Here is a 27,083-nt window from a genome sequence, read left to right on the forward strand (position 1 = left end):
CCCCATTTCCACTGGCCCTCTACCTGGTCCTCCTGCCCCATTTCCACTGGCCCTCTACCTGGTCCTCCTGCCCCATTTCCACTGGCCCTCTACCTGGTCCTCCTGCCCCATTTCCACTGGCCCTCTACCTGGTCCTCCTGCCCCATTTCCACTGGCCCTCTACCTGGTCCTCCTGCCCCATTTCCACTGGCCCTCTACCTGGTCCTCCTGCCCCATTTCCACTGGCCCTCTACCTGGTCCTCCTGCCCCATTTCCACTGGCCCTCTACCTTGTCCTCCTGCCCCATTTCCACTGGCCCTCTACCTGGTCCTCCTGCCCCATTTCCACTGGCTCTCCACCTGGTCCTCCTGCCCCATTTCCACTGGCCCTCTACCTGGTCCTCCTGCCCCATTTCCACTGGCCCTCTACCTGGTCCTCCTGCCCCATTTCCACTGGCCCTCCTGCCCCATTTCCACTGGCCCTCTACCTGGTCCTCCTGCCCCATTTCCACTGGCCCTCTACCTTGTCCTCCTGCCCCATTTCCACTTGCCCTCTACCTGGTCCTCCTGCCCCATTTCCACTTGCCCTCTACCTGGTCCTCCTGCCCCATTTCCACTGGCCCTCTACCTGGTCCTCCTGCCCCATTTCCACTGGCCCGCCACCTGGTCCTCCTGCCCCATTTCCACTGGCCCTCCACCTGGTCCTCCTGCCCCATTTCCACTGGCCCTCTACCTGGTCCTCCTGCCCCATTTCCACTGGCCCGCCACCTGGTCCTCCTGCCCCATTTCCACTGGCCCTCCACCTGGTCCTCCTGCCCCATTTCCACTGGCCCTCCACCTGGTCCTCCTGCCCCATTTCCACTGGCCCTCTACCTTGTCCTCCTGCCCCATTTCCACTGGCCCTCTACCTTGTCCTCCTGCCCCATTTCCACTGGCCCTCTACCTGGTCCTCCTGCCCCATTTCCACTGGCCCTCCTGCCCCATTTCCACTGGCCCTCTACCTGGTCCTCCTGCCCCATTTCCACTGGCCCTCTACCTGGTCCTCCTGCCCCATTTCCACTGGCCCTCTACCTGGTCCTCCTGCCCCATTTCCACTGGCCCTCTACCTGGTCCTCCTGCCCCATTTCCACTGGCCCTCTACCTGGTCCTCTTGCCCCATTTCCACTGGCCCTCTACCTGGTCCTCTTGCCCCATTTCCACTGGCCCTCTACCTGGTCCTCCTGCCCCATTTCCACTGGCCCTCCTGCCCCTCCACCTGGTCCTCCTGCCCCATTTCCACTGGCCCTCCTGCCCCTCCACCTGGTCCTCCTGCCCCATTTCCACTGGCCCTCTACCTGATCCTCCTGCCCCATTTCCACTGGCCCTCCTGCCCCATTTCTACTGGCCCTCCTGCCCCATTTCCACTGGCCCTCTACCTTGTCCTCCTGCCCCATTTCCACTGGCCCTCTACCTTGTCCTCCTGCCCCATTTCCACTGGCCCTCTACCTGGTCCTCCTGCCCCATTTCCACTGGCCCTCCTGCCCCATTTCCACTGGCCCTCTACCTTGTCCTCCTGCCCCATTTCCACTTGCCCTCTACCTGGTCCTCCTGCCCCATTTCCACTGGCCCTCTACCTGGTCCTCCTGCCCCATTTCCACTGGCCCTCTACCTGGTGCTCCTGCACCCTTTTTCCACTAGCCCTTCACCTGGTCGGCCTGCCACCTGATCCTCCTGACCCCTTTCCACTGGCCCTCCACCTGCCCCCTTTCCACTGGCCCTCCACCTGCCCCCTTTCCACTGGCCCTCTACCTGGTCCTCCTGGCCCTCTACCTGGTCCTCCTGGCCCTCTACCTGGTCCTCCTGGCCCTCTACCTGGTCCTCCTGGCCCTCTACCTGGTCCTCCTGGCCCCTTTCCACTGGCCCTCCACACCCCTTCACCTGGTCCTCTTGCTCCCTCTATTGTCATATATTTTTTATTTGTTGAGATGCCTATTTTGTTTTTATGGATGACTGCCACCCGCTGCAAAGCCAATTTCTCCTTGGAGTCCCCAAAATGCATCCTGACTGCCTGAAAGTAAATCACTGATCTGACTGGGTAGGTGAGTGCAATTAAACAGAAACTTTGCCTTCATCTAGCCACCTTTCAATCCAACAGAGTCTCCTCAAGGAAGGAGAGAAAAGGTCTCCCAACACTTTCACCTGGATCACGCCCTCCATTCCTCCCACCTTCTCCCCAGCCCCTCCCTGTCCCACCCTTAACTCTAAAACAAACCTATCCATCCCCCTCCCCGCTCATCCCCTTGCCTGGTCCTTCTAGTACTCTTTTCTTGAGGTGGTCCAGCTTGTCGCTGGCTAGCGCCCCCCTGAGGGCAGTGAAGAAGGCGTAGTAGTGGGCCGTGTTGTGGAGCATGAGCAGTACTCCAGCCAGCAGCTCATTGGTCACCAGAAGGTGGTGTAGGTACGCCCTCTGGTGGTTCCTGCAGCAGTAGCAGCCACACCCCTCCACCAGGGGACTGAAGTCCTCTCTGTACCTGGAGAGCAGAGGGTCACACACACGGACAGACACACACCCAGAGTGACACACACGCGCACACAGATGAAACAGGAACACACACACACACATTCCTTAGAATAGAGTGAAAGGGACAGAGGCAAACGTGCATACACCAACTGGCACAAACAATAATGGACACAAACCTATTATCTTTCAGGTTAATCTCAAAAGGAGTCATCTTGGTTTGGTCTTCTTGGGGATTATCGGTTCCATTCTTCTGACCTACAGCAGCTTCGGACTTGTCCAACTCCACAACTGCCAAAATACACACCAATCAAATCAATCCCTTTGGCCACACCCATTCAACTAGACCAATCTGATCCATTTACTAAACCCACACATTCAAAAGTCCATAGCAGTCAGATCATGTCCTAAAACCATACATCCTAAACCAATTATGGCCCATTGTGTTCCAATTTCACGATCTTCTCCTTTCCCACAAAGGAACATCAGTATTTGCTGTATTCAAGGCCCCGTCCACCAAAACCCACAAAAGCATCCCCCCCACACAAGGGAAATTCCTCACCCAACAGCTTCATTAAATTATTATCAGGCACTTCCATCTAAAGGTCAACTGAAGGGCAAACAGAATGATCCAGTCAGTGTGACAGAGAGAGTGCGAGCGAGAGTTAAAGGTGAAAATAAGAGTGGAGAGAACAACAGGATGGGGGTGGGGCAAAGGAGGTGGGAAAAGAGGTGAAAAATGGAGAGGAGAGAGAGCACGAGAGACAAGTCAGGTCAGGAGGGAATGATAGTAAAGAGAGGGAAGATGAGTTTGACAGATGGAAGGAGAGAGGGGGAAAAAGGGATAGAGGGAGAGTGAATAGAAGGAGTGATCTGAAGAGCAAGGGAGGATAGCGAGAAGGAGAGAGAGAGGGCAAGGATGGCAGGTGGTAAGACTGTGGTGCCAGAGAAGAGGAAGATTGGGGTGAGGGCTGTGACACCACCTCCCCACAGAGCCCTCTAATTAGCTGAGGGGGGATTTGGATGCTGTCTCCTCATTCGCTGATGGACCCCAGTCCTGTCCTAACACTCACCTCCAGTGAACCTCGTTACACTCCCCCGTGCAGAATCGATTAGTGCTATCTGATACTTAAATCGGTCTGATCCTCAACTTCTGAATCTGTTACTTTGGCCTGATATAAAAACTTTTACAGTTCTCAAATGGAAAACCTTGCGGGAGGCTTCAATTTCCCTCAGGAACACTTTAATCATATTGTGTTCTCTTTTCCTTTATCAGAGATTAACGGCAGGGCATGATTTAATTGTTATCGGTTTACTGGGTAACAGTGAGATCGTTCATTGATTTAATTTCACCATCTGACCCGTTGGGTTTGTATCTCCACCCATTTATTTGATTTAACCGAGGGCTAGAAAACGCATACGGCATCTTATCCCCACAAACAAACACACACGTCTCCATTTATCTTGTTCACACACACAGCAAGGGACACAATTATAAAGAAAGACACTTTATCATATTCACACAGTAATTAAAAAACACACACTCGCTGGTCTTTGCTGCCATAATGCTCAGTGGTATTGAACTGGAAGCTGGTTGGGAACAAAGTTTGTTGATTAATTCATGATGTTAAGCCAAAGAAGCCTCTGTTCAACAGAGAGATCTGTCTACAGTGGCAGACGGATCTGAGTGAATTACAGACTGCTGTACTCTGCTGGACTCCCTGCGGTGAGGGAAAGCCCAACGCCCCATGACTCTTAACTTCAAAATCCTCCTCATCATCATACTGATTAACATCAATTATCTTCAACAGCGTGATCACAGCCTTCGCCCATGAGAGCCCACTGTAATGTTTAATCATGTACAGTGCCTTGCAAAAGTATTAAGTTGGCGGTTTCCCTATTTTGTTGCATGATATCCTGTAATTTAAATGGATTTTTATTTGGATTTCATGTAATAGACATACACGAAATAGTCCAAATTGGTGAAGTGAAAAGCATAAAATAAAACACAGAAAAGTGGTGTGTGCATATGTATTCACCCCCTTTGAAGCCCCTAAATAAGATCTGGTGCAACCAATTACCTTCAGAAGTCACATAATTAGAACTACCCATCCCGGATCCGGGAGAATTGTCATCAACTACACGAATTAGCATATCGCAACCGTCAAAAAAATATTACTAGAAAATATTCATATTCATGAAATCACAAGTGAAATATAGTGAAACACAGCTTAGCCGTTTGTTAATCACCCTGTCATCTCAGATTTTGAAATTATGCTTTACAGCCAAAGCAAGACAAGCGTTTGTGTAAGTTTATCGATAGCCTAGCATAGCATTATGTCAAGCTAGCAGCAGGAAGCTTGGTCACGAAAATCAGAAAAGCAATCAAATTAAATCGTGTACCTTTGATGAGCTTCGGATATTTTCACTCACGAGACTCCGAGTTAGACAGCAAATGTTCCTTTTGTTCCATAAAGATTATTTTTATAGCCGAAATACCTCAGTTTCTTGTCCACGTTTTGTTGAAATCCACCGGAAATTGCGGTCACGACAACGCCGAAAAAAAACTCCAAATTAGATCCATAATATCGACAGAAACATGGCAAATGTTTTTTATAATCAATCCTCAAGGTGTTTTTCAAATATCTATTCGATAATATCAACCAGGACAATAGGCTTTTCAGTAGGAGCGAGAGGAACAATGGCCGCCTTTGTCTATTACGCACAAATCACTCCGAGAGCCACCAACAGACCACTGACGCAATGTTGTCGTTCACGCTAATTTTTCTAAATAAAAGCCTGCAACTATGTCTAGTGGCTGTAGACACATTAGGGAAGCCATAGAAAAAGGAATCTGGTTGATATCCCTTTCAATGGGCGATAGGGATGCATAGGAACAAAATAAGAGTCACTTCCTGATTGGATTTTTCTTTCCTTCGCCTGCAATATCAGTTCTGTTATACTCAGACAATATTTTGACAGTTTTGGAAACTTTAGAGTGTTTTCTATCCTAAGCTGTCAATTATATGCATATTCTAGCATCTGGTCCTGAGAAATAGCCCGTTTACTTTGGGAACGTTATTTTTCCAAAAATGAAAATAGTGCCCCCTAGTTTCAAGAAGTTAAATAAAGTCCACATGTGTGCAATCTAAGTGTCACATGATCTCAGAATATATACACCTGTTCTGAAAGGCCAAAGAGTCTGCAACATCACTAAGCAAGGTACACCACCAAGCAAGCGGCACCATGAAGACTAGAGGTCGACCGATTATGATTTTTCAACGCCGATACCGATTATTGGAGGACCAAAAAAGCCGATACCGATTAATCGGACAATTTTTTTCAAATAGATTTGTAATAATGACAATTACAACAATACTGAATGAACACTTATTTTAACTTAATATAATACATCAATAAAATCAATTTAGCCTCAAGTAAATAATGAAACATGTTCAATTTGGTTTAAATAATGCGAAAACAAAGTGTTGGAGAAGAAAGTAAAAGTGCAATATGTGCTATGTAAAAAGCTAACGTTTCAGTTCCTTGCTCAGAACATGAGAACATATGAAAGCTGGTGGTTCCTTTTAACAAGAGTCTTCAATATTCCCAGGTAAGAAGTTTTAGGTTGTAGTTATTATAGTACTATTTCCCTCTATACCATTTGTATTTCAGTAACCTTTGACTATTGGATGTTCTTATAGGCACTTTAGTATTGCCAGTGTAACAGTATAGCTTCCGTCTCTCTCCTCCCTGGGCTCGAACCAGCAACACAACGACAACAGCCACCCTCGAAGCAGCGTTACCCATGCAGAGCAAGGGAAACAACCACTGCAAGGCTCAGAGCGAGTGGCGTTTGAAACGCTATTAGCACGCGCTAACTAGCTAGCCATTTCACTTCGGTTATACCAGCCTCATTGACGCACAACGAAGAGCTGCTGGCAAAACGCAAAGAAAGTGCTGTTTGAATGAATGTTTACGCGCCTGCTTCTGCCTACCACCGCTCAGTCAGATACTTAAGATACTTGTATGCTCAGTCAGATTATATGCAACGCAGGACACGCTAGATAATATCTAGTAATATCATCAACCATGTGTAGTTAACTAGTGATTATGATTGATTGTTTTTTATAAAATAGGTTTAATGCTAGCTAGCAACTTACCTTGGCTTACTGCATTCGCGTAACAGGCAGTCTCCTTGTGGAGTGCAACGAGAGAGAGGCAGGTCGTTATTGCGTTGGACTAGTTAACTGTAAGGTTGCAAGATTGGATCCCCTGAGCTGACAAGGTGAAAATCTGTCGTTCTGCCCCCGAACGAGGCAGTTAACCCACCGTTCCTAGGCTGTCATTTAAAATAAGAATGTGTTCTTAACTGACTTGCCTAGTTAAATAAAAGGTATATAATAAAAAATAATAAAAATCAGCAAATCGGCGCCCAAAAATACAGATTTCCGATTGTTATGAAAACCTGAAATCGGCCCTAATTAGTCGGCCATTCCGATTAAATCGGTCAACCTCTAATGAAGACCAAGGAGCTCTCCAAACAGGTCAGGGACAAAGTTGTGGAGAAGTACAGATCAGGGTTGGGTAACAACAAAATATCTGAAACTTTGAACATCCCATGGAGCCCCATTAAATCCCTTATTAAAAATGTTTTAAGAATATGGCACCACAACAAACCTGCCAAGAGAGGGCCGCCCACCAAAACTCACTGACCAGGCAAGGAGGGCATTAATCAGAGAGGCAACAAAGAGACCAAAGATAACCCTGAAGGAGATGCAAGGCACCACAGTGGAGATTGGAGTATCTGTCCATAGGACCACTTTAGGCCGTACACTCCACAGAGATGGGCTTTACAGAAGAGTGGCCAGAAAAAAGCCATTGCTTAAAGAAAAAAATAAGCAAACACGTTTGGTGTTTGTCAAAAGGCATGTGGGAGACTCCCCAAACATATGGAAGAAGATACCCTGGTCAGATGAGACTAAAATTGAGCTTTTTGGCCATCAAGGAAAACGCTATGTCTGGCGCAAACCCAATACCTCTCATCACACCTCTCATCACACCTCTCATCCAGCAGGACAATGACCCAAAGCATACTGCTAAAACACTTGAGTGGTTTAAGGGGAAACATTTAAATGTCTTGGAATGGCCTAGTCAAAGCCCAGACCTCAATCTAATTGAGAACCTGTGTTATGACTTCGATTGCTGTACCTCAAACTTGAAGAACCCATAAAATTTGAAGGAGCTGGAGCAGTTCTGCCTTGAAGAATGGACAAAAATCCCAGTGGCTAGATGTGCCAAGCTTATAGAGACATAAACCAAGAGACTTGCAGCTGTAGTTGCTGCAAAAAAGGTGTCTCTACAAAGTATGGACTTTGGGGGGGTGAATAGATGCACACTCAAGTTAAATTTTTTAAATGTATTATTTCTTGTTGGTTTCATAATAATACATATTTTGCATCTTCAAAGTAGTAGGCATGTTGTGTAAATCAAATGATACAAACCCCCCAAAAATGTATTTTAATTCCAGGTTGTAAGGCAACAAAATAAGAAAAATGGCAAAGGGGGTGAATACTTCGCAAGCCACTGTACATTTTCAAATCAATGCAACGAGCGTACTGGGATCAGTATCAATCCCACACAAATCATTAACATAACGTCAAAGACGTCATTTTAACACTGTCTGTCACGTTAGTCACTGACCCCATCACACACACGACGAGTCCGACACGGGTTCTGAAAGGTCCGGATAGGCGTAACAATATAATGCTACAGGCTTAGGCAGACCTACAATCAGGCCCAGAGGACGTTTCTCCTTCATGACAACACCTGTCCAGTTTTTCAGAGCTGTAACCACTGTAGCAAAACAAGGTAGTGAAAGGGGCTGAAGGGCCAAATGGAGCGGGTCCATGGTTCTGACAGTACTGCATCACAGCTGTCAGTGGCCATGGTTCTGACAGTACTGCATCACAGCTGTCAGTGGCCATGGTTCTGACAGTACTGCATCACAGCTGTCTGTGTGGAGCGGGTCCATGGTTCTGACAGTACTGCATCACAGCTGTCAGTGGTCATGGTTCTGACAGTACTGCATCACAGCTGTCTGTGTGGAGCGGGTCCATGGTTCTGACAGTACTGCATCACAGCTATCAGTGGTCATGGTTCTGACAGTACTGCATCACAGCTGTCAGTGGCCATGGTTCTGACAGTACTGCATCACAGCTGTCTGTGTGGAGCGGGTCCATGGTTCTGACAGTACTGCATCACAGCAGCTGTCTGTGTGGAGCGGGCCCATGGTTCTGACAGTACTGCATCACAGCTGTCAATGTGTTCTCAACACATCACAAGTAGCCAGCAGAATGAAAATAATTGAATTGGGTGGCATCTGATGCACCCCCATTTGTTTAAGTCATTCAAGTAGCTGGTCACATAAGGGTTAGTAGTCAGCTATTTGGTGCTTATGGAACACACAGACCTGTTGGGGGTACCTGTACACCTGTACCTGCTGCCTCTGGGTCAGTGGTGATGTTGAAAGGGAAGGTGAGAGCACAGCCTCGCTCGGTCACCTGGAAGGGGAAGAAGCTCTCAAACAGGTCCACTCCCGCCTCCACGCACGCCAGCACCTCGTCTGGCCGCCCCACACCCTGCAGCAGCCTGACAGACAGAAAGAGAGAGGCAGGCGGGCAAACAGACAGAAACGTATTACACTGTTGATCAATGATTGAATTACCAGACAAACTGAAAGACTCTTACCCATCTCTCTTATCTATCAGTGTTATCCCTGAAGCACTACAGATGCAGCATCTCTCCCTCTTGCTCACACACACACCAAAATCAATACAAAAACTTAACATCCATACACAGAACACATGCATGCTCATAGCAGACAGAAAAAAAACAGATTGCATCCCCCCCCCCCCATCTTCCTGAAACCCATTCCCCTCTTAACCCACCTCAGTCTCAAAATCACTCACTTTTCCCCCTCACCCTCTCTACTCCACTGCCTCGAGTTTCCAGGGCCAAACTAATTTACCATCCCATAATGATGGCCAGGGGTAGGGAGTGGATCTCCCAGCACCACCACAACCCAGGGGCAGGCTGACCCAGCACAGGCCCGATGGAGCCTATTTTCATTATGGAAACGCAGTACGGCCCAAAGGGAGCGTCTGGGGGTCTCTGATACCACCTGCAGCACCACTGTCTCTCTCCACTACTCCTTCTCCACCCTAGAGCCCCAGTCGGCTCCCTCACCTCCAGGGCAAGGAGGAATAGGACAGAGGTCTCCCCACCACCGAAGCAGGCTGAGTTCAGTGGGGAGTCTACTCTCTAGCCAGACCAGTATTCCCAGTGCAGCTGGAAGCAGAGTGGGAACGGGGTTGCCATGGCTCCCAGGAGGGAAGGCAGGGGTTGCCATGGTTTCCTGGAGATTCTGAGTGAGCATTATGGGCGCAGAGTGATGGAAGGACAGAGGGAGGGGTGTCCGTCTTCCTCTTAATCTCCCACTGTGAGTAACAGCAGTCCACTAGGGGGTTTTAGGGTTGAGTGTGTGTGGGGTAGAATTTAATAATAGTGTAGAATATGGGGGGGGGGGGGTCGCTGTGTTTTCACCAGGGGTTGGAATTGAAATTCTTTTTCTAAACATTTTGTTCGTTAAGTTCTGTTCCGACCTGCAAAATAAAGTCCAGAACCAGTACGTACCGGTTATATCATTTCTTTGTTACATTAGCTCAACCTTAAATTACTTCACCAATCAGTTTGGACAGAGCAGCTTGCTATAAGCGGGCAAGTTATAGTTTTTTAGTCATGGGCGCCATCGGCTGCCTAGGCTATAGTTGTTTACATGCGCTATGGACAGACAAGTGTAGGGCGCGAGATACGACTGAAATTTTGAAGGTGGGGAGAGGGCGAGAGAGGGTGGACGAGGGCATTGTTATGACATGCATTATCTGAACTAGGCCCACAGAAATATACCTAAGAAGTGGCGGCTTCTATGAAGGAACTTTGAATGTCTTTACACTGCAGACACTTGGCTTGGTGTTGGAACAGGGTCGCTAACAAGTTTGTGTGTGCACAGCGGCACAAGAATTAAAAACACGTCTTACCTTTTCGTAGTTAATAAATCCAATGTGAAACGTGATAACTATAGCATCCGTAACTAGCATGGAAAAAGTTAATACATTTTTCTCTAATTAAAAATCTCTCCCTAATTTCAGAATCACACTTGTAACGTCAGTAGGCTACCTTGGCCTAAGCTTCGGCGGGGGGAGGGGCAGGTAGCCTAAACACGCACTGACAAAGAATTTCAGCTGGCAGGCAGACACTGGAACACGTTTCTGAGTGATGGACTGAGGGCTTTGCATAGGCGCCGTGTCGCGTTTGTTTTGGTGAAACTGACAAAATGCCTGGAATGTAAGTTATTAATCTGTTCTCATGCTTTTAAAATAGCAGTTCTGTTCCAGAACAGTATAGATCACTTTTCTTCCGGGTTCTGATTCTGTTGCTCTAAAAATGTATTTATTTTTCAGTTCTGTTCCCTGAACCGTTTCCAACCCCTGGTTTTCACAGGTGTCACATGATCACTCAATTAGAGCCATTACTTGGTCAGTCAGTCCTCTCTCCTCACTTGGTCCCTGCTGTACATTCTAAAATTGGTCTGAGTGGAGAGAGAGAAGAGCCAGACAGCAGATGAGAGACAAAGAGGAGTGGAGAGAGGGAATAGACAGACTGGAACAGAGGAGAGAGGAGTGGAGAGGGAGATAATTAAAAAGTGTTAAAGGAGGTATGGATTGTTTTTGAAGAGTATCCTGCTTTGGGGGGGTGGAGTGAGAGAAGGAGAAACACAAATAATTGGTGCTGTAAGGGGAGGAGGAGTGAGTCAGGGAAGGAGAGAGAGTGGGATGGGATGAAGGTGCATTCATATTTAGGGTTTATGGGCGTGTAGGTGTAGGGTGAGTAAGAAGGGTAAGGGTGTAGGGTGAGTAAGAAGGGTAAAAGCTGGCAACTGGAGGGGCAGAGACTGGAGCTGGTGTGGAGAGACTTCGCTAGCAGGAGCGTATGAAGTGTTAATGGGCAGGGTTGCCAACTCGGTAGCTTTGATCTATGTTATTGTGACATTTCAGATTCCTGCCAGCAACTTTTCTTCCCTCTGAAAAAGATTAGCAACATATTCAGATACTTTTTTTTTAAGGCAGCCTCAGTTCTTCCTCTGAGAGATGTTGATAGATTTACCAACTAACTTTTACTGCCGTGAAGCAGTCGAAAAGAGGGAGAGAGAGAGTGGGAGAGAGCAGCTGCCTGAGGCAGAGCTGCAGCACACACACAATGTGCTGACAAAGAGCACATCGTTCTGTTTTGACAGTTTAGTCATAATAAACAAAACATAGTGGGATATGTCATTCCTGCCAATGCCCCCTACAGAGGGAGCTGTTATGTCACAAGCTATAGACCCCTTTCCAGTACACGACACACTGATGTCACGCACAGATGCGAGCAACTCTTGGCTGCAGTGAGGGAGTCATCGCCGTCTGCGCCCATTCAACAGAATTACGTTTTTATTACTTCTAAACAAAATAACCTTTTGGGGTTCTCACATGATTAAAATGTTTTGATTATTGCTTGAACATAAGCTAAGATTATATTTGGTTGTTATCTTCGCAAAATAACTATTTTGGATGCAGCATTTGTTAGCTAAAATGCTAAAGCTCAATGACATTGGCTGTAACAAAAGCTAGCCAATGTGTTTAAGTATAATTCAGTTGATTTGTGATTATGATGCAAACATTATACACTGCTCAAAAAAATAAAGGGAACACTTAACTTCTTGCGACTCTCAAACCCGGATCCGGGAGCGTAATCATCGCCTCAAACTAATTAGCATAACGCAGCGGACATAAATACCCCTAGAAAATCTTCCTATTCATGAAAATCACAAATGAAATATATTGAGACACAGCTTGGCCTTTTGTTAATCACACTGTCATCTCAGATTTTCAAAATATGCTTTACAGCCAACGCTAGACAAGCATTTGTGTAAGTTTATCATGGCATAATGTTATGCTAGGCTCTGCTAGCAGCAGGCAACATTTTCACAAAAATAAGAAAAACAATCAAATTAAATCATTTACCTTTGAAGAACTTTGGATGTTTTCACTCAGGAGACTCCCAGTTAGATAGCTAATGTTCCTTTTTTCCAAAAATATAATTTTTGTAAACGAAATAGCTCCCGTTTGTTCTTCACGTTTGACTGAGAAATCGACCGGAAAATATGGTCACTACAACGCCAAACTTTTTTCCAAATTAGCTCCATAATATCGACAGAAACATGGCAAACGTTGTTTAGAATCAATCCAAGGTGTTTTTCACATATCTATTCAATAATATATCCGTCGGGTCAATTGGTTTCTCATTAGAAGCGATTGGAATAATGGCTACCTCAGTACTTTGCGCAAGATTTTCTGCGGGAGCCATCATGTGACCACTTGCTCAATGTGGTCCCTTACGGCTATTCTTCATCATAAATGCGTAAAAAGATGTCACAATGCTGTAGACACCTTGGGGAATACGTAGAAAGCGTAAGTTCATTCGTAGCCCATTCACAGCCATATAAGCAGTCATTGGCATGAAGCGCTTTCAAAAAATGTGCCACTTCCTGATTGGATTTTTATCTGGGTTTCGCCTGTAACATCAGTTCTGTTGCACTCACAGACAATATCTTTGCAGTTTTGGAAACGTCCGAGTGTTTTCTATCCAAAGCTGTCAATTATATGCATAGTCAAGCATCTTGTTGTGACAAAATATCCCGTTTAAAACGGGAACGTTTTTTTATCCAAAAATGAAAATACTGCCCCCTAGTCACAAAAGGGTAATTACAACACAATGTAACTCCAAGTCAATCACACTTCTATGAAATCAAACTGTCCACTTAGGAAGCAACACTGATTCACAATAAATTGCACATGCTGTTGTGCAAATGGAATAGACAACAGGTGGAAATTATAGGCAATTAGCAAGACACCCCCAATAAAGGAGTGGTTCTGCAGGTGGTGACCACAGACCACTTCTCAGTTCCTATGCTTCCTGGCTAATGTTTTGGTCACTTTTGAATGCTGGCGGTGCTTTCACTCTAGTGGTAGCATGAGACGGAGTCTACAACCCACACAAGTGGCTCAGGTAGTGCAGCTCATCCAGAATGGCACATCAATGCGAGCTATGGCAAGAAGGTTTGCTGTGTCTGTCAGCGTAGTGTCCAGAGCATGGAGGCGCTACCAGGAGACAGGCCAGTACATCAGGAGACGTGGAGGAGGCCGTAGGAGGGCAACAACCAAGCAGCAGGACCGCTACCTCCGCCTTTGTGCAAGGAGGAGCAGGAGGAGCACTGCCAGAGCCCTGCAAAATGACCTCCAGAAGGCCACAAATGTAAATGTGTCTGCTCAAACGGTCAGAAACAGACTCCATCAGGGTGGTATGAGGGCCCGACGTCCACAGGTGGGGGTTGTGCTTACAGCCCAACACCGTGCAGGACGTTTGGCATTTGCCAGAGAACACCAAGATTGGCAAATTCGCCACTGGCGCCCTGTGCTCTTCACAGATGAAAGCAGGTTCACACTGAGCACATGTGACAGAGTCTGGAGACGCCGTGGAGAACATTCTGCTGCCTGCAACATCCTCCAGCATGACCGGTTTGGCGGTGGGTCAGTCATGGTGTGGGGTGGCATTTCTTTGGGGGGGGGCGCACAGCCCTCCATGTGCTCGCCAGAGGTAGCCTGACTGCCATTAGGTACCGAGATGAGATCCTCAGACCCCTTGTGAGACCATATGCTGGTGTGGTTGGCCCTGGGTTCCTCCTAATGCAAGACAATGCTAGACCTCGTGTGGCTGGAGTGTGTCAGCAGTTACTGCAAGAGGAAGGCATTGATGCTATGGACTGGCCCACCCGTTCCCCAAACCTGAATCCAATTGAGCACATCTGGGACATCATGTCTCGCTCCATCCACCACGTTGCACCACATACTGTCCAGGAGTTGGCGGATGCTTTAGTCCAGGTCTGGGAGGAGATCCCTCAGGAGACCATCCGCTACCTCATCAGGAGCATGCCCAGGCATTGTAGGGAGGTCATACAGGCACGTGGAGGCCACACACACTACTGAGCCTAATTTTGACTTGTTTTAAGGACATTACATCAAATTTGGAACAGCCTGTAGTGTGGTTTTCCACTTTCATTTTGAGTGCGACTCCAAATCCAGACCTCCATGGGTTGATAAATTTGATTTCCATTGATAATTTGTGTGATTTTGTTGTCAGCATATTGAACTATGTAAAGAAATATTAGTATTTCATTAGTATTTAATAATAATAATATTTCATTCATTGAGATCTAGGATGTTATTTTAGTGTTCCCTTTATTTTTTTGAGCAGTGTATTAAGCAGGACATTCATGCAAGCTTTAAAATCCAATTATAATCCAAAAGTAGTGTGAAATACAGTCATAAGCAAATAAATAGGAACTATTAAGAACTCCATTGCCCTTGTGCAACAACTTCTGCACATTGCCCTTGTGCAACAACTTCTGCACATTGCCCTTGTGCAACTATTTTTTTCTAACACAGAAAGGGGTCTGTGATGCATCCATGTAGTGCCTATGAAGAGTTTTTGTATGCTATATAGCCTTTATAAGATGAACATTTGTTTACAGGTGGACCACACGCACACACCTGGGTTTGTCCTCAGGCAGCTCCTTGATGACAGCGGTGATGAGCTGGGTCCGGAGGTGTGTCTCCATGGCTGCAGTATGGAGCCCGTCCAGACAGAATCCTCCTACTGGCCGCTTGGCCGTCTCCCTGGCCGACCGCACCCTCTCCTCCAGCACATCTCCTCCCTCCACCACCCCCAACACCTCCACCCCACTCAGCTCCTGGAGACCCCAGAGAACGAAAGACAGGGTTCATACACATTTTGACATGGAATTGTATGACTTTTCACCAAATTTCCATGACCAACGATTGACGGCCTCTCTATGTACAGAAGGTATGAAAAAGTAAGCGTAATGTGGTGTCGACACTGGGAGGCTGCTCTCTGATTCCATGAACCATCTCCTGTCTCGGAGCAAGGCACCTCGCACAAAGTAGAATAGCTGTTAGGCAACTGTATAAAACATGTGGTCAACCCTCAGCTAGGCTGACTAGCATCTATTGAGTTAAAATGCCTCAAACTGGATGCCCAAATCAACTGGAAGTATCTACAAAACAAGATCCACGTAATCCAAAATATATGGTACATCTAACAAATTTTCCTAAAATTAAATGTTCCCGATTCACAAATTATTCTGATTCACATGATTCAATTCAACGTGATTCAACCGAACCCCAACTAATACAATGGCAAAATGAATCGTTCGTTTCATGAAAAAAATATTGTTGACATGAATCATATAATTAGTTCAAAAAAGTAAATCAACTTTGCATTTATTTTTATTTAACTAGGCAAGTCAGTAATTTTTTATATTTTTTATATACATATATATTTTTTACAATGATGGCCTACCAAAAGCCCTCCTGTGGGGGAGGGGGATTAAAAATAAAATAAAAATATTGGACAAAACACACACGACAGTGTGGCCTTATTCACAAGTGTCATGACGTTGGCCTGGGGGTAGGTTTATGACAGTCATAAATACCTCTTCCCCCCTTTTTACTCTCTCTACGCTACTGATGTGACATTTGAAAAACCCTTGGTTAACAGAGATTCTGGGAACATCAGAAGGTGGGGGGAAATGAACTATATTCTGGTAATCCAACCAATTGAACATATGTACTTAATGAATATGATGTCAGTTCGGTTGTCATCTGAGACATGCTCATCAATGATAGGATGACAAACTCTACAGTGGAAAGTCTGCTGATTGTAGTTATCGGATTCACATGGAATCGTTGTTCAATTTAAATGTTTGAATATAAAATTATTGGTGAAGAGATTAAATGTAATTTTAGCTTCCAAATGAGAGATTTGGGTTTTCATAAGGTTAGGGCTCTGCTCAATCAGTGGCCCTCCCCTGTGAAGAGACATGGGTTATACAACTTTTCAAACACACCCTTCTCGCTCCACTATATAAAGCCTTGATGAAAATGTAACCTCCTGTTCCAAGTATGTGAGGTCTGCAGCCTCTGCGTTAAAAGGACTAACATGTCAACTACAGAACTAAGCCAACCTCAGCATGAGCTTTGGTTGCGAATGGTATGAACTTTGAACTCTTATTCACTATAGAAGTGATACCTCCTAGCCATTGAGTTAGCAACAGCAGCTGCAAACGTGGGCTAGGAAAGAACAGACAGAGTATTACTTCTACCACACAATGACATTACCACAACGTATCCAATTTACCACCAGAGACATTCTTCAAAAGGACTCGGTTGGGCAACACGGCCTTCCATCTATCACCAACCTACCGAAGTGCAGCTCAGAGTAAATATTTATTACATTTTCCTTTTCCAAATGGCCGGTAATTTAGAATGCATAAGATACTGTATTTACGATAGCACAGCTTCTCCCTTTGTTCCTCAGTCTTCCCGCTCTTTCACTCAAACCCAGCCCCTTTTCTTTTGTGTAACCAGCTGTCATATCTGTTCTGTCCTGGGACGTTTTCCTTTGACATAATTTGTAATCAAGGTATAATTCATTCTGTGTATATGTAACTCTGTGTGATTAGTTGGGTATTTAGTAAATAAATAATTAAACCCAATTTTGTATTGCTGATTCAACTTGTTAGCCAGGGTTCGTGAAGACAACCAAGAATTTACAACTTTCAGATGAGACTGAATTAAGGTGACGATTAATATTGACTGCTATTGATGTAAAATATTACTAGGTCTTTAAGAGTTTATTCGGAAGATAACAGCTCTATAAATATTATTTTGTGGTGCTCCGACTCTCTAGTTAATTACATTTACATGATTAGCTAAATCAGGTAATATTAATTACGGAGAAAGGATTTAATAGAATAGCATGTCATATCACTTAATCCGGCAAAGCCAAAGACACGACACAAGTGTCAGTGGTTTTTTGGGACATTGACATGACAAACATGTATAGCTTAACGGTTAACTAGAGGGTAAAAAAAACAAGTTTACATACACCTTAGCCAAATACATTTAAACACAGTTTCACAATTCCTGACATTTAATCATAGTAAAAAATCCCTGTCTTAGGTCAGTTAGGATCACCACTTTATTTTATGAATCTGAAAATGTCAGAATAATAGTAGAGAGAATGATTTATTTCAGCTTTTATTTCTTTCATCACATTCCCAGTGGGTCAGACGTTTACATACACTCAATTACTATTTGGTAGCATTGCCTTTAAATAGTTTAACTTGCGTCAAATGTTTCAGGTAGCCTTCCACAAGCTTCCCACAATAAGGAAGTATGCTTGGGGTCATTATCCATTTGGAAGACCCATTTGCAACCAAGCTTTAACTTCTTGAGATGTTTCTTCAATATATCCACATAATTTTCCAGCTTCATGATGCCATCTATTTTGTGAAGTGCACCAGTCCCTCCTGCAGCAAAGCACCCCCACAACATGATGCTGCCACCCCCGTGCTTCAAGGTTGGGATGGTGTTCTTCGGCTTGCAAGCCTCCCCCTTTTTCCTCATTATTGCCAAACAGTTATATTTTTTATTTCATCAGACCAGAGGACATTTAACCAAAAACGACAATCTTTGTTCCCATGTGTAGTTGCAAACTGTGTCTGGCTTTTTTATAGCGGTTTTGGAGCAGTGGCTTCTTCCTTGCTGAGCGGCCTTTCAGGTTATGTCGATATAGGACTCGTTTTACTGCGAATATAGATACTTTTGTATCTGTTTCCTCCAGCATCTTCACAAGGTCCTTTGCTGTTGTTCTGGGATTGATTTGCACTTTTCGCACCAAAGTACATTAATCTCTAGGAGACAGAACGCGTCTCCTTCCTGAGCGGTATGGCGGCTGCATGGTCCGATGGTGTTTATACTTGCGTACTATTGTTTGTACAGATGAACGTGGTACCTTCAAATTGTTCCCAAGGATGAACCAGACTTGCAGGTCTACAATTTTTTTTCCTTGAGGTCTTGGCTGATTTCTTTTGATTTGATGGAATTTTCCAAACTGTTTAAACCTGTTTGGGCTAGTGGGAAGCATTTTCACTTTTGGATGAAAAGGGTGCCCAGAGTAAACTGCCTCCTACTCAGTTCCAGATGAGAATGTATGCATATTATTAGTAGTATTGGATAGAAAACACTCTGAAGTTTCTAAAACTGTTTGAATGATGTCTGAATATAACAGAACTCATGTGGCAGGCAAAAACATGAGAAAAAGAATCCAACCAGGAAGTGGGAAATCTGAGGGTTGTAGTATTTCAACTCAGCACACTATTGAAGATAGGAAGTGGGATATTGGTCATGTTGCACTAAGGCTTCCACTAGATGTCAACAGTCTTTAGAACGTTGTTTCAGGCTTCTACTGTGAAGGGGGCTGAATGAGAGGGGAATGAGTCAGGTGTCTGGCAGAGAGCCATGGGCTCGAGACGCGCGGTCATGAGAAAGTTACCTCTCGTTCCATTGCTTTTCTACAAAAGAATTCTCCGGTTGGGACATTATTGAAGATTTATGATAAAAACATCCTAAAGATTGATTCTATACATCGTTTGATATGTTTCTACGACCAGTAATATAACTTTTTGGACTTTTCGTCCGTCCTTTCCGCTGGACTTGCCCGCGCCTCTTGAGTTTCGATTTATTTACTAAACGCCCTAACAGAAGGAGGTGTTTGGACATAAATTATGAACTTCATCGAACAAATCAAACATTTATTGTGGAACTGGGATGCCTGGGAGTGCATTCTGATGAAGATCAAAAGGTGAGTGAATATTTATAATGCTATTTCTGACTAATGTTGACTACACAACATGGCGGATATTGCTTTGGGCTCTGAGCGCCGTACTCGAGATTATTGCATGGTATGCTTTTTCCGTAAAGTTTTTAAAAAATCTGACACAGCGTTTGCATTAAGGAGAAGTTTATCTAAAGTTACATGTATTATAGTTGTATCTATTAATGTTTATTATGAGTATTTCTGTGAATTGATGGGGCTCTCTGCAAAATCACTGCATGTTTTGGAACTACTGAACATAACACGCCAATGTAAAATGAGATTTTTGGATATAAATATGCACTTTATCGAACTAAACATACAGGTATTGTGTAACATGAAGTCCTATGAGTGTCATCTGATGAAGATCATCAAAGGTTAGTGATGAATTTGATCTATATTTCTGCTTTTTGTGACAACTCTTTGGCTGGAAAAATGGCTGTGATTTTCTGTGACTTGTTGGTGACCTAACATAATAGTTTCTGGAGCTTTCGCTGTAAAGCCTTTTTGAAATCAGACACTGTGGCTGGATTAATGAGAATTTTATCTTTAAAATGGTGCCTAATACTTGTATGTTTGAAAAAAATATAAATTTGATTTATGAGACTTCTGTTGTTTGAATTTGGCGTCCTGCAATTTCACTGGCTGTTGGCGAGGGGTTCCCGTTCCCAGACAGGTTTAAAGGCAGTCAACTTAGTGTATGTAAACTGCTGACCCACTGGAATTGTGATAGTGAATTATAAGTGAAATAATCTGTCTGTAAACAATTGTTGGAAAAATTACTTGTGTCGTGCACAAAGTAGATGTCCTAACCGACTTGCCAAAACTAGTTTGTTAACAAGAAATTTTAATGACTTCAACCTAAGTGTATGTAAACTTCCAACTGTATGTTTTGAATTGTCTACCTACCTAGTTAGTCTGTTCTCTATCACATTTTATAGGCCTACTACCTGCTGCTGCTGAATTGTCCGACTGTCCATCTCTCCTTGAGCAACAGCCCACTCGTCTCACACAAAACAGACACACTTTGTTATTCCGAACCTGGCTGATATGTTTATTTGACTGTTAAAATATATAACTCTGAATAAATAAATTACATTAAACAGAAATGTAATTAATTCTATGACTTTTCCTACACTTTTCAGATTTCATTTTAAAATTCAATGACTTTTCCAGGATTTTCATGACCGTACACACACTGGAAAGGGTGAGAGAAAGAGAGATATTTTGACAGTAAAAGTAGCCCGTGTCTGTACAGTATACTTATAAATGACTCCCACACCCCATGTAGGTGAAGCTTTTAATTGAATTCCTCTAATATTGGGAGCATCATCATGGCCTTGTGTGAGGCTACAGCAGCATCAGTCCCAAACAGACCTGTGTTTTGTGGTGGAGCAGCAGACACTCATCCAGGTGGGCCAGGGTGCGGTCCACTGACTTGCGGACCCTCTTGCGAGAAGTGTTGATCTGCCAAGTCTCTCCGTCTGCCATGCTCTGGTACAGGTCTGGCTGGACAGCCTTCTGAAGAGCCATGAACTTCGCAACCGTCAGCTCGATACGACCGCCACTGCCCCACACAGACACCGTCTGGAACAAACACAGACAGTGTTAGCACAGATGGAATAATGAGCCAGATAATTCACCGGATGTATAAATGTGAAGCATTCTCTTGGCGTTTCCTCTCAGAACCAAATATGGTGATGAGAGGAAACACAGTGGCCGGAAGTGGGAGAAGGTGGAACAAGAAGGGTTTTGGCCGAAATTCTGCACATTTCCTCACCGATAAAACATTTGATCTCAATAAAGTTCTGTTCCCAAAGCCATCTTGGTATACAGTGCCTTTGGAAAGTATTCAGACACCTTGACTTTTCCCACATTTTGTTACATTACAGCCTTATTTTAAAATGGATTTTGCAGAAGTATTACAAATTAAAAACACCTTACTTACATAAGTAATCAGACCCTTTGCTATGAGACTCAAAATTGATCTCAGGTGCATCCTGTTTCCATTAATCATCCTTGAGATGTATCTACAATTTGATTGGAGTAAACCTGTGGTAAATTCAATTGATTGGACATGATTTAGAAAGACCTGTCGATATAAGGTCCCACAGTTGATAGTGCATGTCAGAGCAAAAACCAAGCCATGAGGTGGAAGGAATTTTCCGTAGAGCTCCGAGACAGGAGTGTGTCGAGGCACAGTTCTGGGGAAGGGTACCAAAACATTTCTGCAGCATTGAAGGTCCCCAAGAACACACCGGCCTCTCTCATTCTTAAATGGAAGAAGTTTGGAACCACCAAGACTCGTCCTAGAGCTGGCCGCCCGGCCAAACTGAGCAATCGGGGGAGAAGGGCCTTGGTCAGGGAGATGAACAAGAACCCAATGGTCACACTGACAGAGCTCTAGAGTTCCTCTATGAAGATGGGAGAACCTTCCAGAGGGACAACCATCTCTGCAGCACTCCACCAATCAGGCCTTTATGGTAGAGTGGCCAGACAGAAGCCACTCCTCAGTAAAAGGCCCGCTTGGAGTTTGCCAAAAGGCACCTAAAGGAGTCTTAGACCATGAGAAACAAGATTCTCTGGTCTGATGAATCCAAGATTGGCCTGAATGCCAAGCGTCACATCTGGAGGAAACCAGACACCATCCCTATGGTGGCAGCATCATGCAGTGGGGATGTTATTCAGTGGCAGGGACTGGGAAACCAGTCAGGATCGAGGCAAAGATGAACGGAGCAAAGTACAGAGAGATCATTGAAGAAAATCTGGTCCAGAGCGCTCAGGACCTCAGACTGGGGTGACGGTTCACCATCCAACAGGACAATGACCGTAAGCACACAGAAAAGACAACGCAGGAGTGGCTTCGGGACAAGTCTCTGAATGTCCTTGAGTGGCCCAGCCAGAGCCTGGACTTGAACCGGATCAAACATGTCTGGAGAGACCTGAAAATAGCTGTGCAATGACTCTCCCCATCCAACCGGACAGAGTATGAGAAGACCTGCAGAAGAATGGGAGAAACTACACAAATACAGGTGTGCCAAGCTTGTAGCGTCATACCCAAGAATACTCGAGGATGTAACCGCTGCCAAAGGTGCTTCAACAAAGTACTTAGTAAAGGGTCTCAATACTTATGTAAATGAAATATTTCCTGTTTTTTTTATTTATTTTTTAAATACATTTGCAAACATTTAAAAAATAAACGTTTTTGCTTTGTCATTGTGGGGTAGAGTTATGAGAAAAAATGTAATACATTTTAGAATAAGGCTGTAACGTTATAATGTGGAAAAAGTAAAGGGGTCTGAATACTTTCTGAATGCACTGTAGTTATAACAATCTGTTGTTCGTGTCAACTCTGACACATACGCACACACAATCACACTTAACTCCCAGAAATGTAAAGCATTTAGACAGACACCAATGCTCAGTCTAAAATATATTTTTTGCTGGATAAGTAGAACCTCAATCATGACCTCTGACCTTGTTGGTGATGTGACCTGGGGGGCATGAGGTCGCAGGGTCGTGGAGGGAGCAGTACAACACTGTGTCATGAAGACCTGTGAAAGGTCAACCGCAGTATTAAAGCATGCGTAACACTGCATTCATCCTACTGCAGAACAGACAGCACAGCCGGTCCAGTAGCATGAGTAAAAGACGCATCGACTAATAGTCTACACAGCAGCAGGAGGCAGATGCATATACTTGTTGGTAATGTCAGATAGTTAGTTCATTCTGTTAAATCCACACTGGAAGCCATGCAAGAGAGGAGGCGTGGCCTTAGAGGCTAGCTGTGAGAGAAGATCAGAAGGTGACAAAACCAGAACCTAAACAAAATCAACAAGCACTGGCAGGCGGTGGCACGCTCACTTTTAATTACCCAATCAGGTTACTCCCTCCCTGCCCGCCTCAAGACACAATGTAATAATTCCCTGCGTGTGAACAAGTGCAACAACGCTAATTACATTTTCTCATTTCAACTTGGCTTGCCCAGGGGCAGGAAACAGCTCAGTGGTGCCACACTACAGCCAGCCATCTCTGTTAGAGAGAGATTACTTTTGACTTTCCTACATGAGGACTGTTTCAAAGCCATTTGGGACTTGTGAAGCATACATTCGGAGCTCTTAGAAAGGGCTAAGGCCGATTGTGCTTTTCAACACTGCACTTCTGCCTCATCCATTCAAATATTCAGCAACGAAGTGATGTACTTTTCTCTTCATGTCCAACTGCTTTCTAGTTAAGCCGAGACAAAAATGTATAGAAAGTTCTGTACATGTGTTCATGTCAAAAACTAAAGACACTTTCACGAATGAAAGTTTGGTCACTCAGTAGAGCACGTCTAATATGATATGCTCTAAGCATATGAATGCATGACATGTTCGACTTTCCTACTGCACCGGCGCAGACAGTAGATGTAGTGAGGGGGTGGAACGTTCCAACAGGAATCTGTTTCAAAAACTTGGTAAATTACAAGGTTGCCAACAAACAACGCATACAAAGTTGTATAGGGGCAGAATAAGATACCGGGTAGGGCGTAGGCTATTTCATTAAGTTTTTCACTCTTTCCACACTCTGGTAGCCTATGGACAAACATTAAGAATAAGCTACGTGGTGAATTGATGCCTATTCGGCAGCTAGTTAGCTAGTTGAATTGAGCATGCTACTTTGTATGCGTTGCTTGTTGGCAACCTTGTAATTTACCAAGTTTTTGAAACAGATTCCTGTTGCAATGTTCCAGAAATTATATCCACCCCTAGTGAGGCATAATATCAACAAGAATAGTCAGTGCCAACCTGCAAACTTCCTGACTCCCTCCTTGAACTCCTCCAATACTTCCTGGTGTTCCGCTCTAAAGGAAGTACACACAAAGCAAGTACTTTAAATACTATTTTGATGTGTGTGTTAGAGACAGGAAAAGAGTGTGCTAATGGAAGAGGCTCTCACAGTGTGTTCAGGGTGAGCTGTGTGACGGAGGGCAGGTTGTTCAGTGTGTGCAAAGTGTCCTGGGTGAGGTGTGGCACGGTGCCGCAGCGGGTGTACAGCAGGCACCCCGGCACCTCTAGGGAGTGCTGTCCTGCCCTGCCCAGTCCCGTCAGCACACCTAGCCGACAGCCCTGCACCACCATGGACAGCTCCAACTTCATCCTGCCTGACAGACAGAGGAGCGAAACAAGGGGGTTGGTGACAGATGATGAAAGAGTGGGCTTGTTTTACATCGATATTTTGACTGACCTACAAATAATGAGTAGTAGATCGGTCAGTCAAAATATACCCACAATGCATCACAGATTTGATGCCCTCTAACACGCAAGTGTGAAATATGGAGTATTGACATTTGTGGTGCAAGTAGAAAGGTATATTAGAAGCATAATAATAGAACATAATAGAAACGGATGATTCCAGTAATTAACAGATGTTTACGGTTTAAAATGTCTGTCCATACGTACTATGGCCAAAATGGGAAAACAACTGGCTAGCTTGACGATGTTGTTAGCATTCGCTATCACTACTGTAGCCAAATTCAGTGGCGTTTTTAATAGTACAGCATAATAAATGTTTACATTTGTCTGATTTTCGAAAACCTAGACAAAGCTCAACAGGATAAAGTAACGTTTTCATATTTTCAAAACATAGTAATTGAACATTAAGCATCTTTCGCTTACCAGGAACCAAAGCACGTGAAAACTATACGTCGCGAACTTATGAACGGCGCACGCACTCCAGTCACTTCCATTATACGTCATCATTTTCGGAGCTTGCAGAGAGAGGGTCGTCACTATTTAACAAATCTCCATTCATAATTATGGCTGAAGCCCGCCTATTTGTACAATTTATCTTATTAAAATCTGCTGCTCCCCCTAACCTAACCTTAAATTAAGACTAAAAAGCACATTTTAGTTTCCATAAATGTGTACGATATTTTGACTTTGTGGCTGTGATAAACTAGTGACAATTTGCAGAATTCGTTACAAAACATTATTTGCTGTTGAATAGACAGAGTGTGTGCATACATTATAACATCTGCAAACTCTTTCTGTGGGACTATGATAATGCTGTGTGGACTTTTGCAAATTCAATCAAGGTTGATTTAGGGTATATTTTTACAACACAGTCAAACGTTCAACATTTGGGGAGGGATCCAAAGTTACCATAGTTACCAAAGGGACGCTTCTGTTGACAAAAGGTTTGAATGGGACTTGTAGTTTACTAATGCCACTGTCAAGCAAACAGTGCGTTTGAGAAACGTGGCCATTGACTACATTACCAAGGCATCTCGTTCTATTTCAGCGCACTAGCAAACAGCAGAACAGCATGGAGCTAGCTACATCACTTTTGGATTAGCTTCAGATACCTATTTCAGTGCAAAATTAGACTTCTAACTAAGTATTTTTTTAGCTAGTGCTATGAGTAGTTAATATAAATTATGTAGCAAGTAAAATTGTATTCCTCTGTATTAATTCGGTAATAAGTGGCAGCTAATTTGGCGTCAGAAATGGCATACTCACATAACCCTGATATTTTTCGCTGGAAAAGAGTTACTAAGACTAAAAAACCCACTGCAGATAAGGTACGGTGTTATTGTAAATATACTGTATGTGTGCACTGTGTGTGTGTCTAGGAATGTGAGAGAAGTTTACCGTTTAATTTGCTACTTTTGACAGGTATGAGGTAAAGTAAAATATTGTTGAGTGTCACCTAAAATTAAAGTGACGCAAAAATCATTAATTGATTACCTCGAACTGATCTTTCAATGCATGATCAAACACTGCATGACTGCAAACAAAACTTTTAAAGGCCTGGTGCAGTCAAAAACATGATTCGCCTTTTTTTTCCCCGCCCCTTTTTTCGTGATATCCAATTGCGATCTTGTCTCATCACTGCAACTCCCCAACGGGCTCCATAGACGCGAAGGTCAAGTCATGCCTCCTCCTAAACATGACCCGCCACACCGTCCTTCTTAACACCAGCCCTTCTTAACCTGGAAGCCAGACAACCAAAGTCAGCCTGCAGGCTCCAATTATGCTAATGCCATTTTAGTGTAAACTGTTTAAAAAGACCGCCTGAAATTTCAGCGTGTTTTGTTGGGATGGAGTTTTGGCCTGCGTGGTGACATCACCAGTTGGCAAATTATTTAATAGACCAATAAGAAAGAGAGTTCCAAGCTTCTCTGCCATTAACACCTTATTTGCAACGTTCCCCTCTGCACTCAGACAGTCCAAGCTACATTTTTACTTGAGAAATTGCTTTGCTCAGAAGCAATTTTTTAATTTAATTTTTAGCATTTTAATTGAAAACAATCACAGCAAGGTACTTAATAATTGTTACCCAGAAATGATTTAATATTGAGATAAAAACAGCTGTTTTGGACCTTTAAATATATTCAACTCTATCATATTTTCTGTCTCCATCTCTCAGACATTTCCTTACTGGAAGAAACCTATCGAGATGGGTAAACCATAATAAAAGTGCCCTCAAAGCTATCTTTAGAAATAAAGTGGGGCTTCAGAATGTATGGATTTATACATCCCAGTGACTGGAGAAGGCTGAAGAAGCCCTTTACAGTTTAAATGGCCTTTTTGATGTCGTGACTTGACTTTAATTAACATGAATCTGAAGACTGTTATTTAGCTAATTAACTGTTTAATTGTTACCCAATTAAATTAATCATGTAACAATTAACTCATTAGGATCTGGGGCACAACGAGATCGATTCTTTAAAG

The 27,083-nt window shown here is 44.1% G+C and overlaps 2 protein-coding genes across 12 annotated transcripts in view; one reads left to right on the forward strand and one right to left on the reverse strand.

The window, feature by feature from the left end:
• Nucleotides 1–1,949: 1,949 nt before the first annotated feature.
• qtrt2 (queuine tRNA-ribosyltransferase accessory subunit 2) lies at nt 1,950–26,468 on the reverse strand. Of its 10 annotated transcripts, none has more exons than XR_016486572.1 (9): nt 25,026–25,096; nt 24,307–24,511; nt 24,156–24,211; nt 22,846–22,922; nt 20,746–20,955; nt 15,183–15,382; nt 8,961–9,126; nt 2,655–2,766; nt 1,950–2,488 (listed from the first exon to the last, which is right to left on the reverse strand). XR_016486572.1 is itself a non-coding variant. In XM_021562402.3 (9 exons), exons 2-9 carry the CDS (start codon nt 24,504–24,506, stop codon nt 2,230–2,232), a joined length of 1,293 nt encoding a protein of 430 aa, XP_021418077.1. In that variant the 5' UTR covers nt 24,507–24,511; nt 26,097–26,468; the 3' UTR covers nt 1,950–2,229. The 10 variants fall into 10 exon arrangements, 8 of the variants coding, with proteins under 8 accessions (XP_021418077.1, XP_021418080.1, XP_021418078.1 ...); XR_016486571.1 differs by having other exon boundaries at nt 24,307–24,507; nt 25,026–25,094; XM_021562402.3 differs by lacking the exon at nt 25,026–25,096 and adding an exon at nt 26,097–26,468 and having other exon boundaries at nt 8,948–9,126.
• LOC110489651 (coiled-coil domain-containing protein 191) overlaps nt 25,535–27,083 on the forward strand; it is a 35,660-nt gene continuing 34,111 nt past the window's right edge. Inside the window, exon 1 of one of the 2 annotated variants that reach the window (XM_021562395.3) lies at nt 25,535–25,930. In XM_021562395.3, coding sequence (XP_021418070.3) covers nt 25,856–25,930 — 75 coding nt within the window. In that variant the 5' untranslated portion in view covers nt 25,535–25,855. The remainder of the gene's footprint in view (nt 25,931–27,083) is intronic. The other variant, XM_090199353.1, reaches the window with a different exon arrangement.

The sequence above is a fragment of the Oncorhynchus mykiss genome, chromosome 15 (assembly GCF_057628025.1).
Source record: "Oncorhynchus mykiss isolate SJ-2025 chromosome 15, ASM5762802v1, whole genome shotgun sequence".
Taxonomy (NCBI): domain Eukaryota; kingdom Metazoa; phylum Chordata; class Actinopteri; order Salmoniformes; family Salmonidae; genus Oncorhynchus; species Oncorhynchus mykiss.

What these genes read in the sequence shown, in the direction of transcription:
- qtrt2 (XM_021562400.3), bottom strand. An exon ending in GGGAGTCAGGAAGTTTGCAG is followed by an intron (nt 22,923 to 24,155) that starts GTTGGCACTGAC and finishes GACCTTTCACAG; the next exon opens with GTCTTCATGACACAGTGTTG. An exon ending in ATTAACCTGAAAGATAATAG is followed by an intron (nt 2,489 to 2,654) that starts GTTTGTGTCCAT and finishes TCTGCTCTCCAG; the next exon opens with GTACAGAGAGGACTTCAGTC.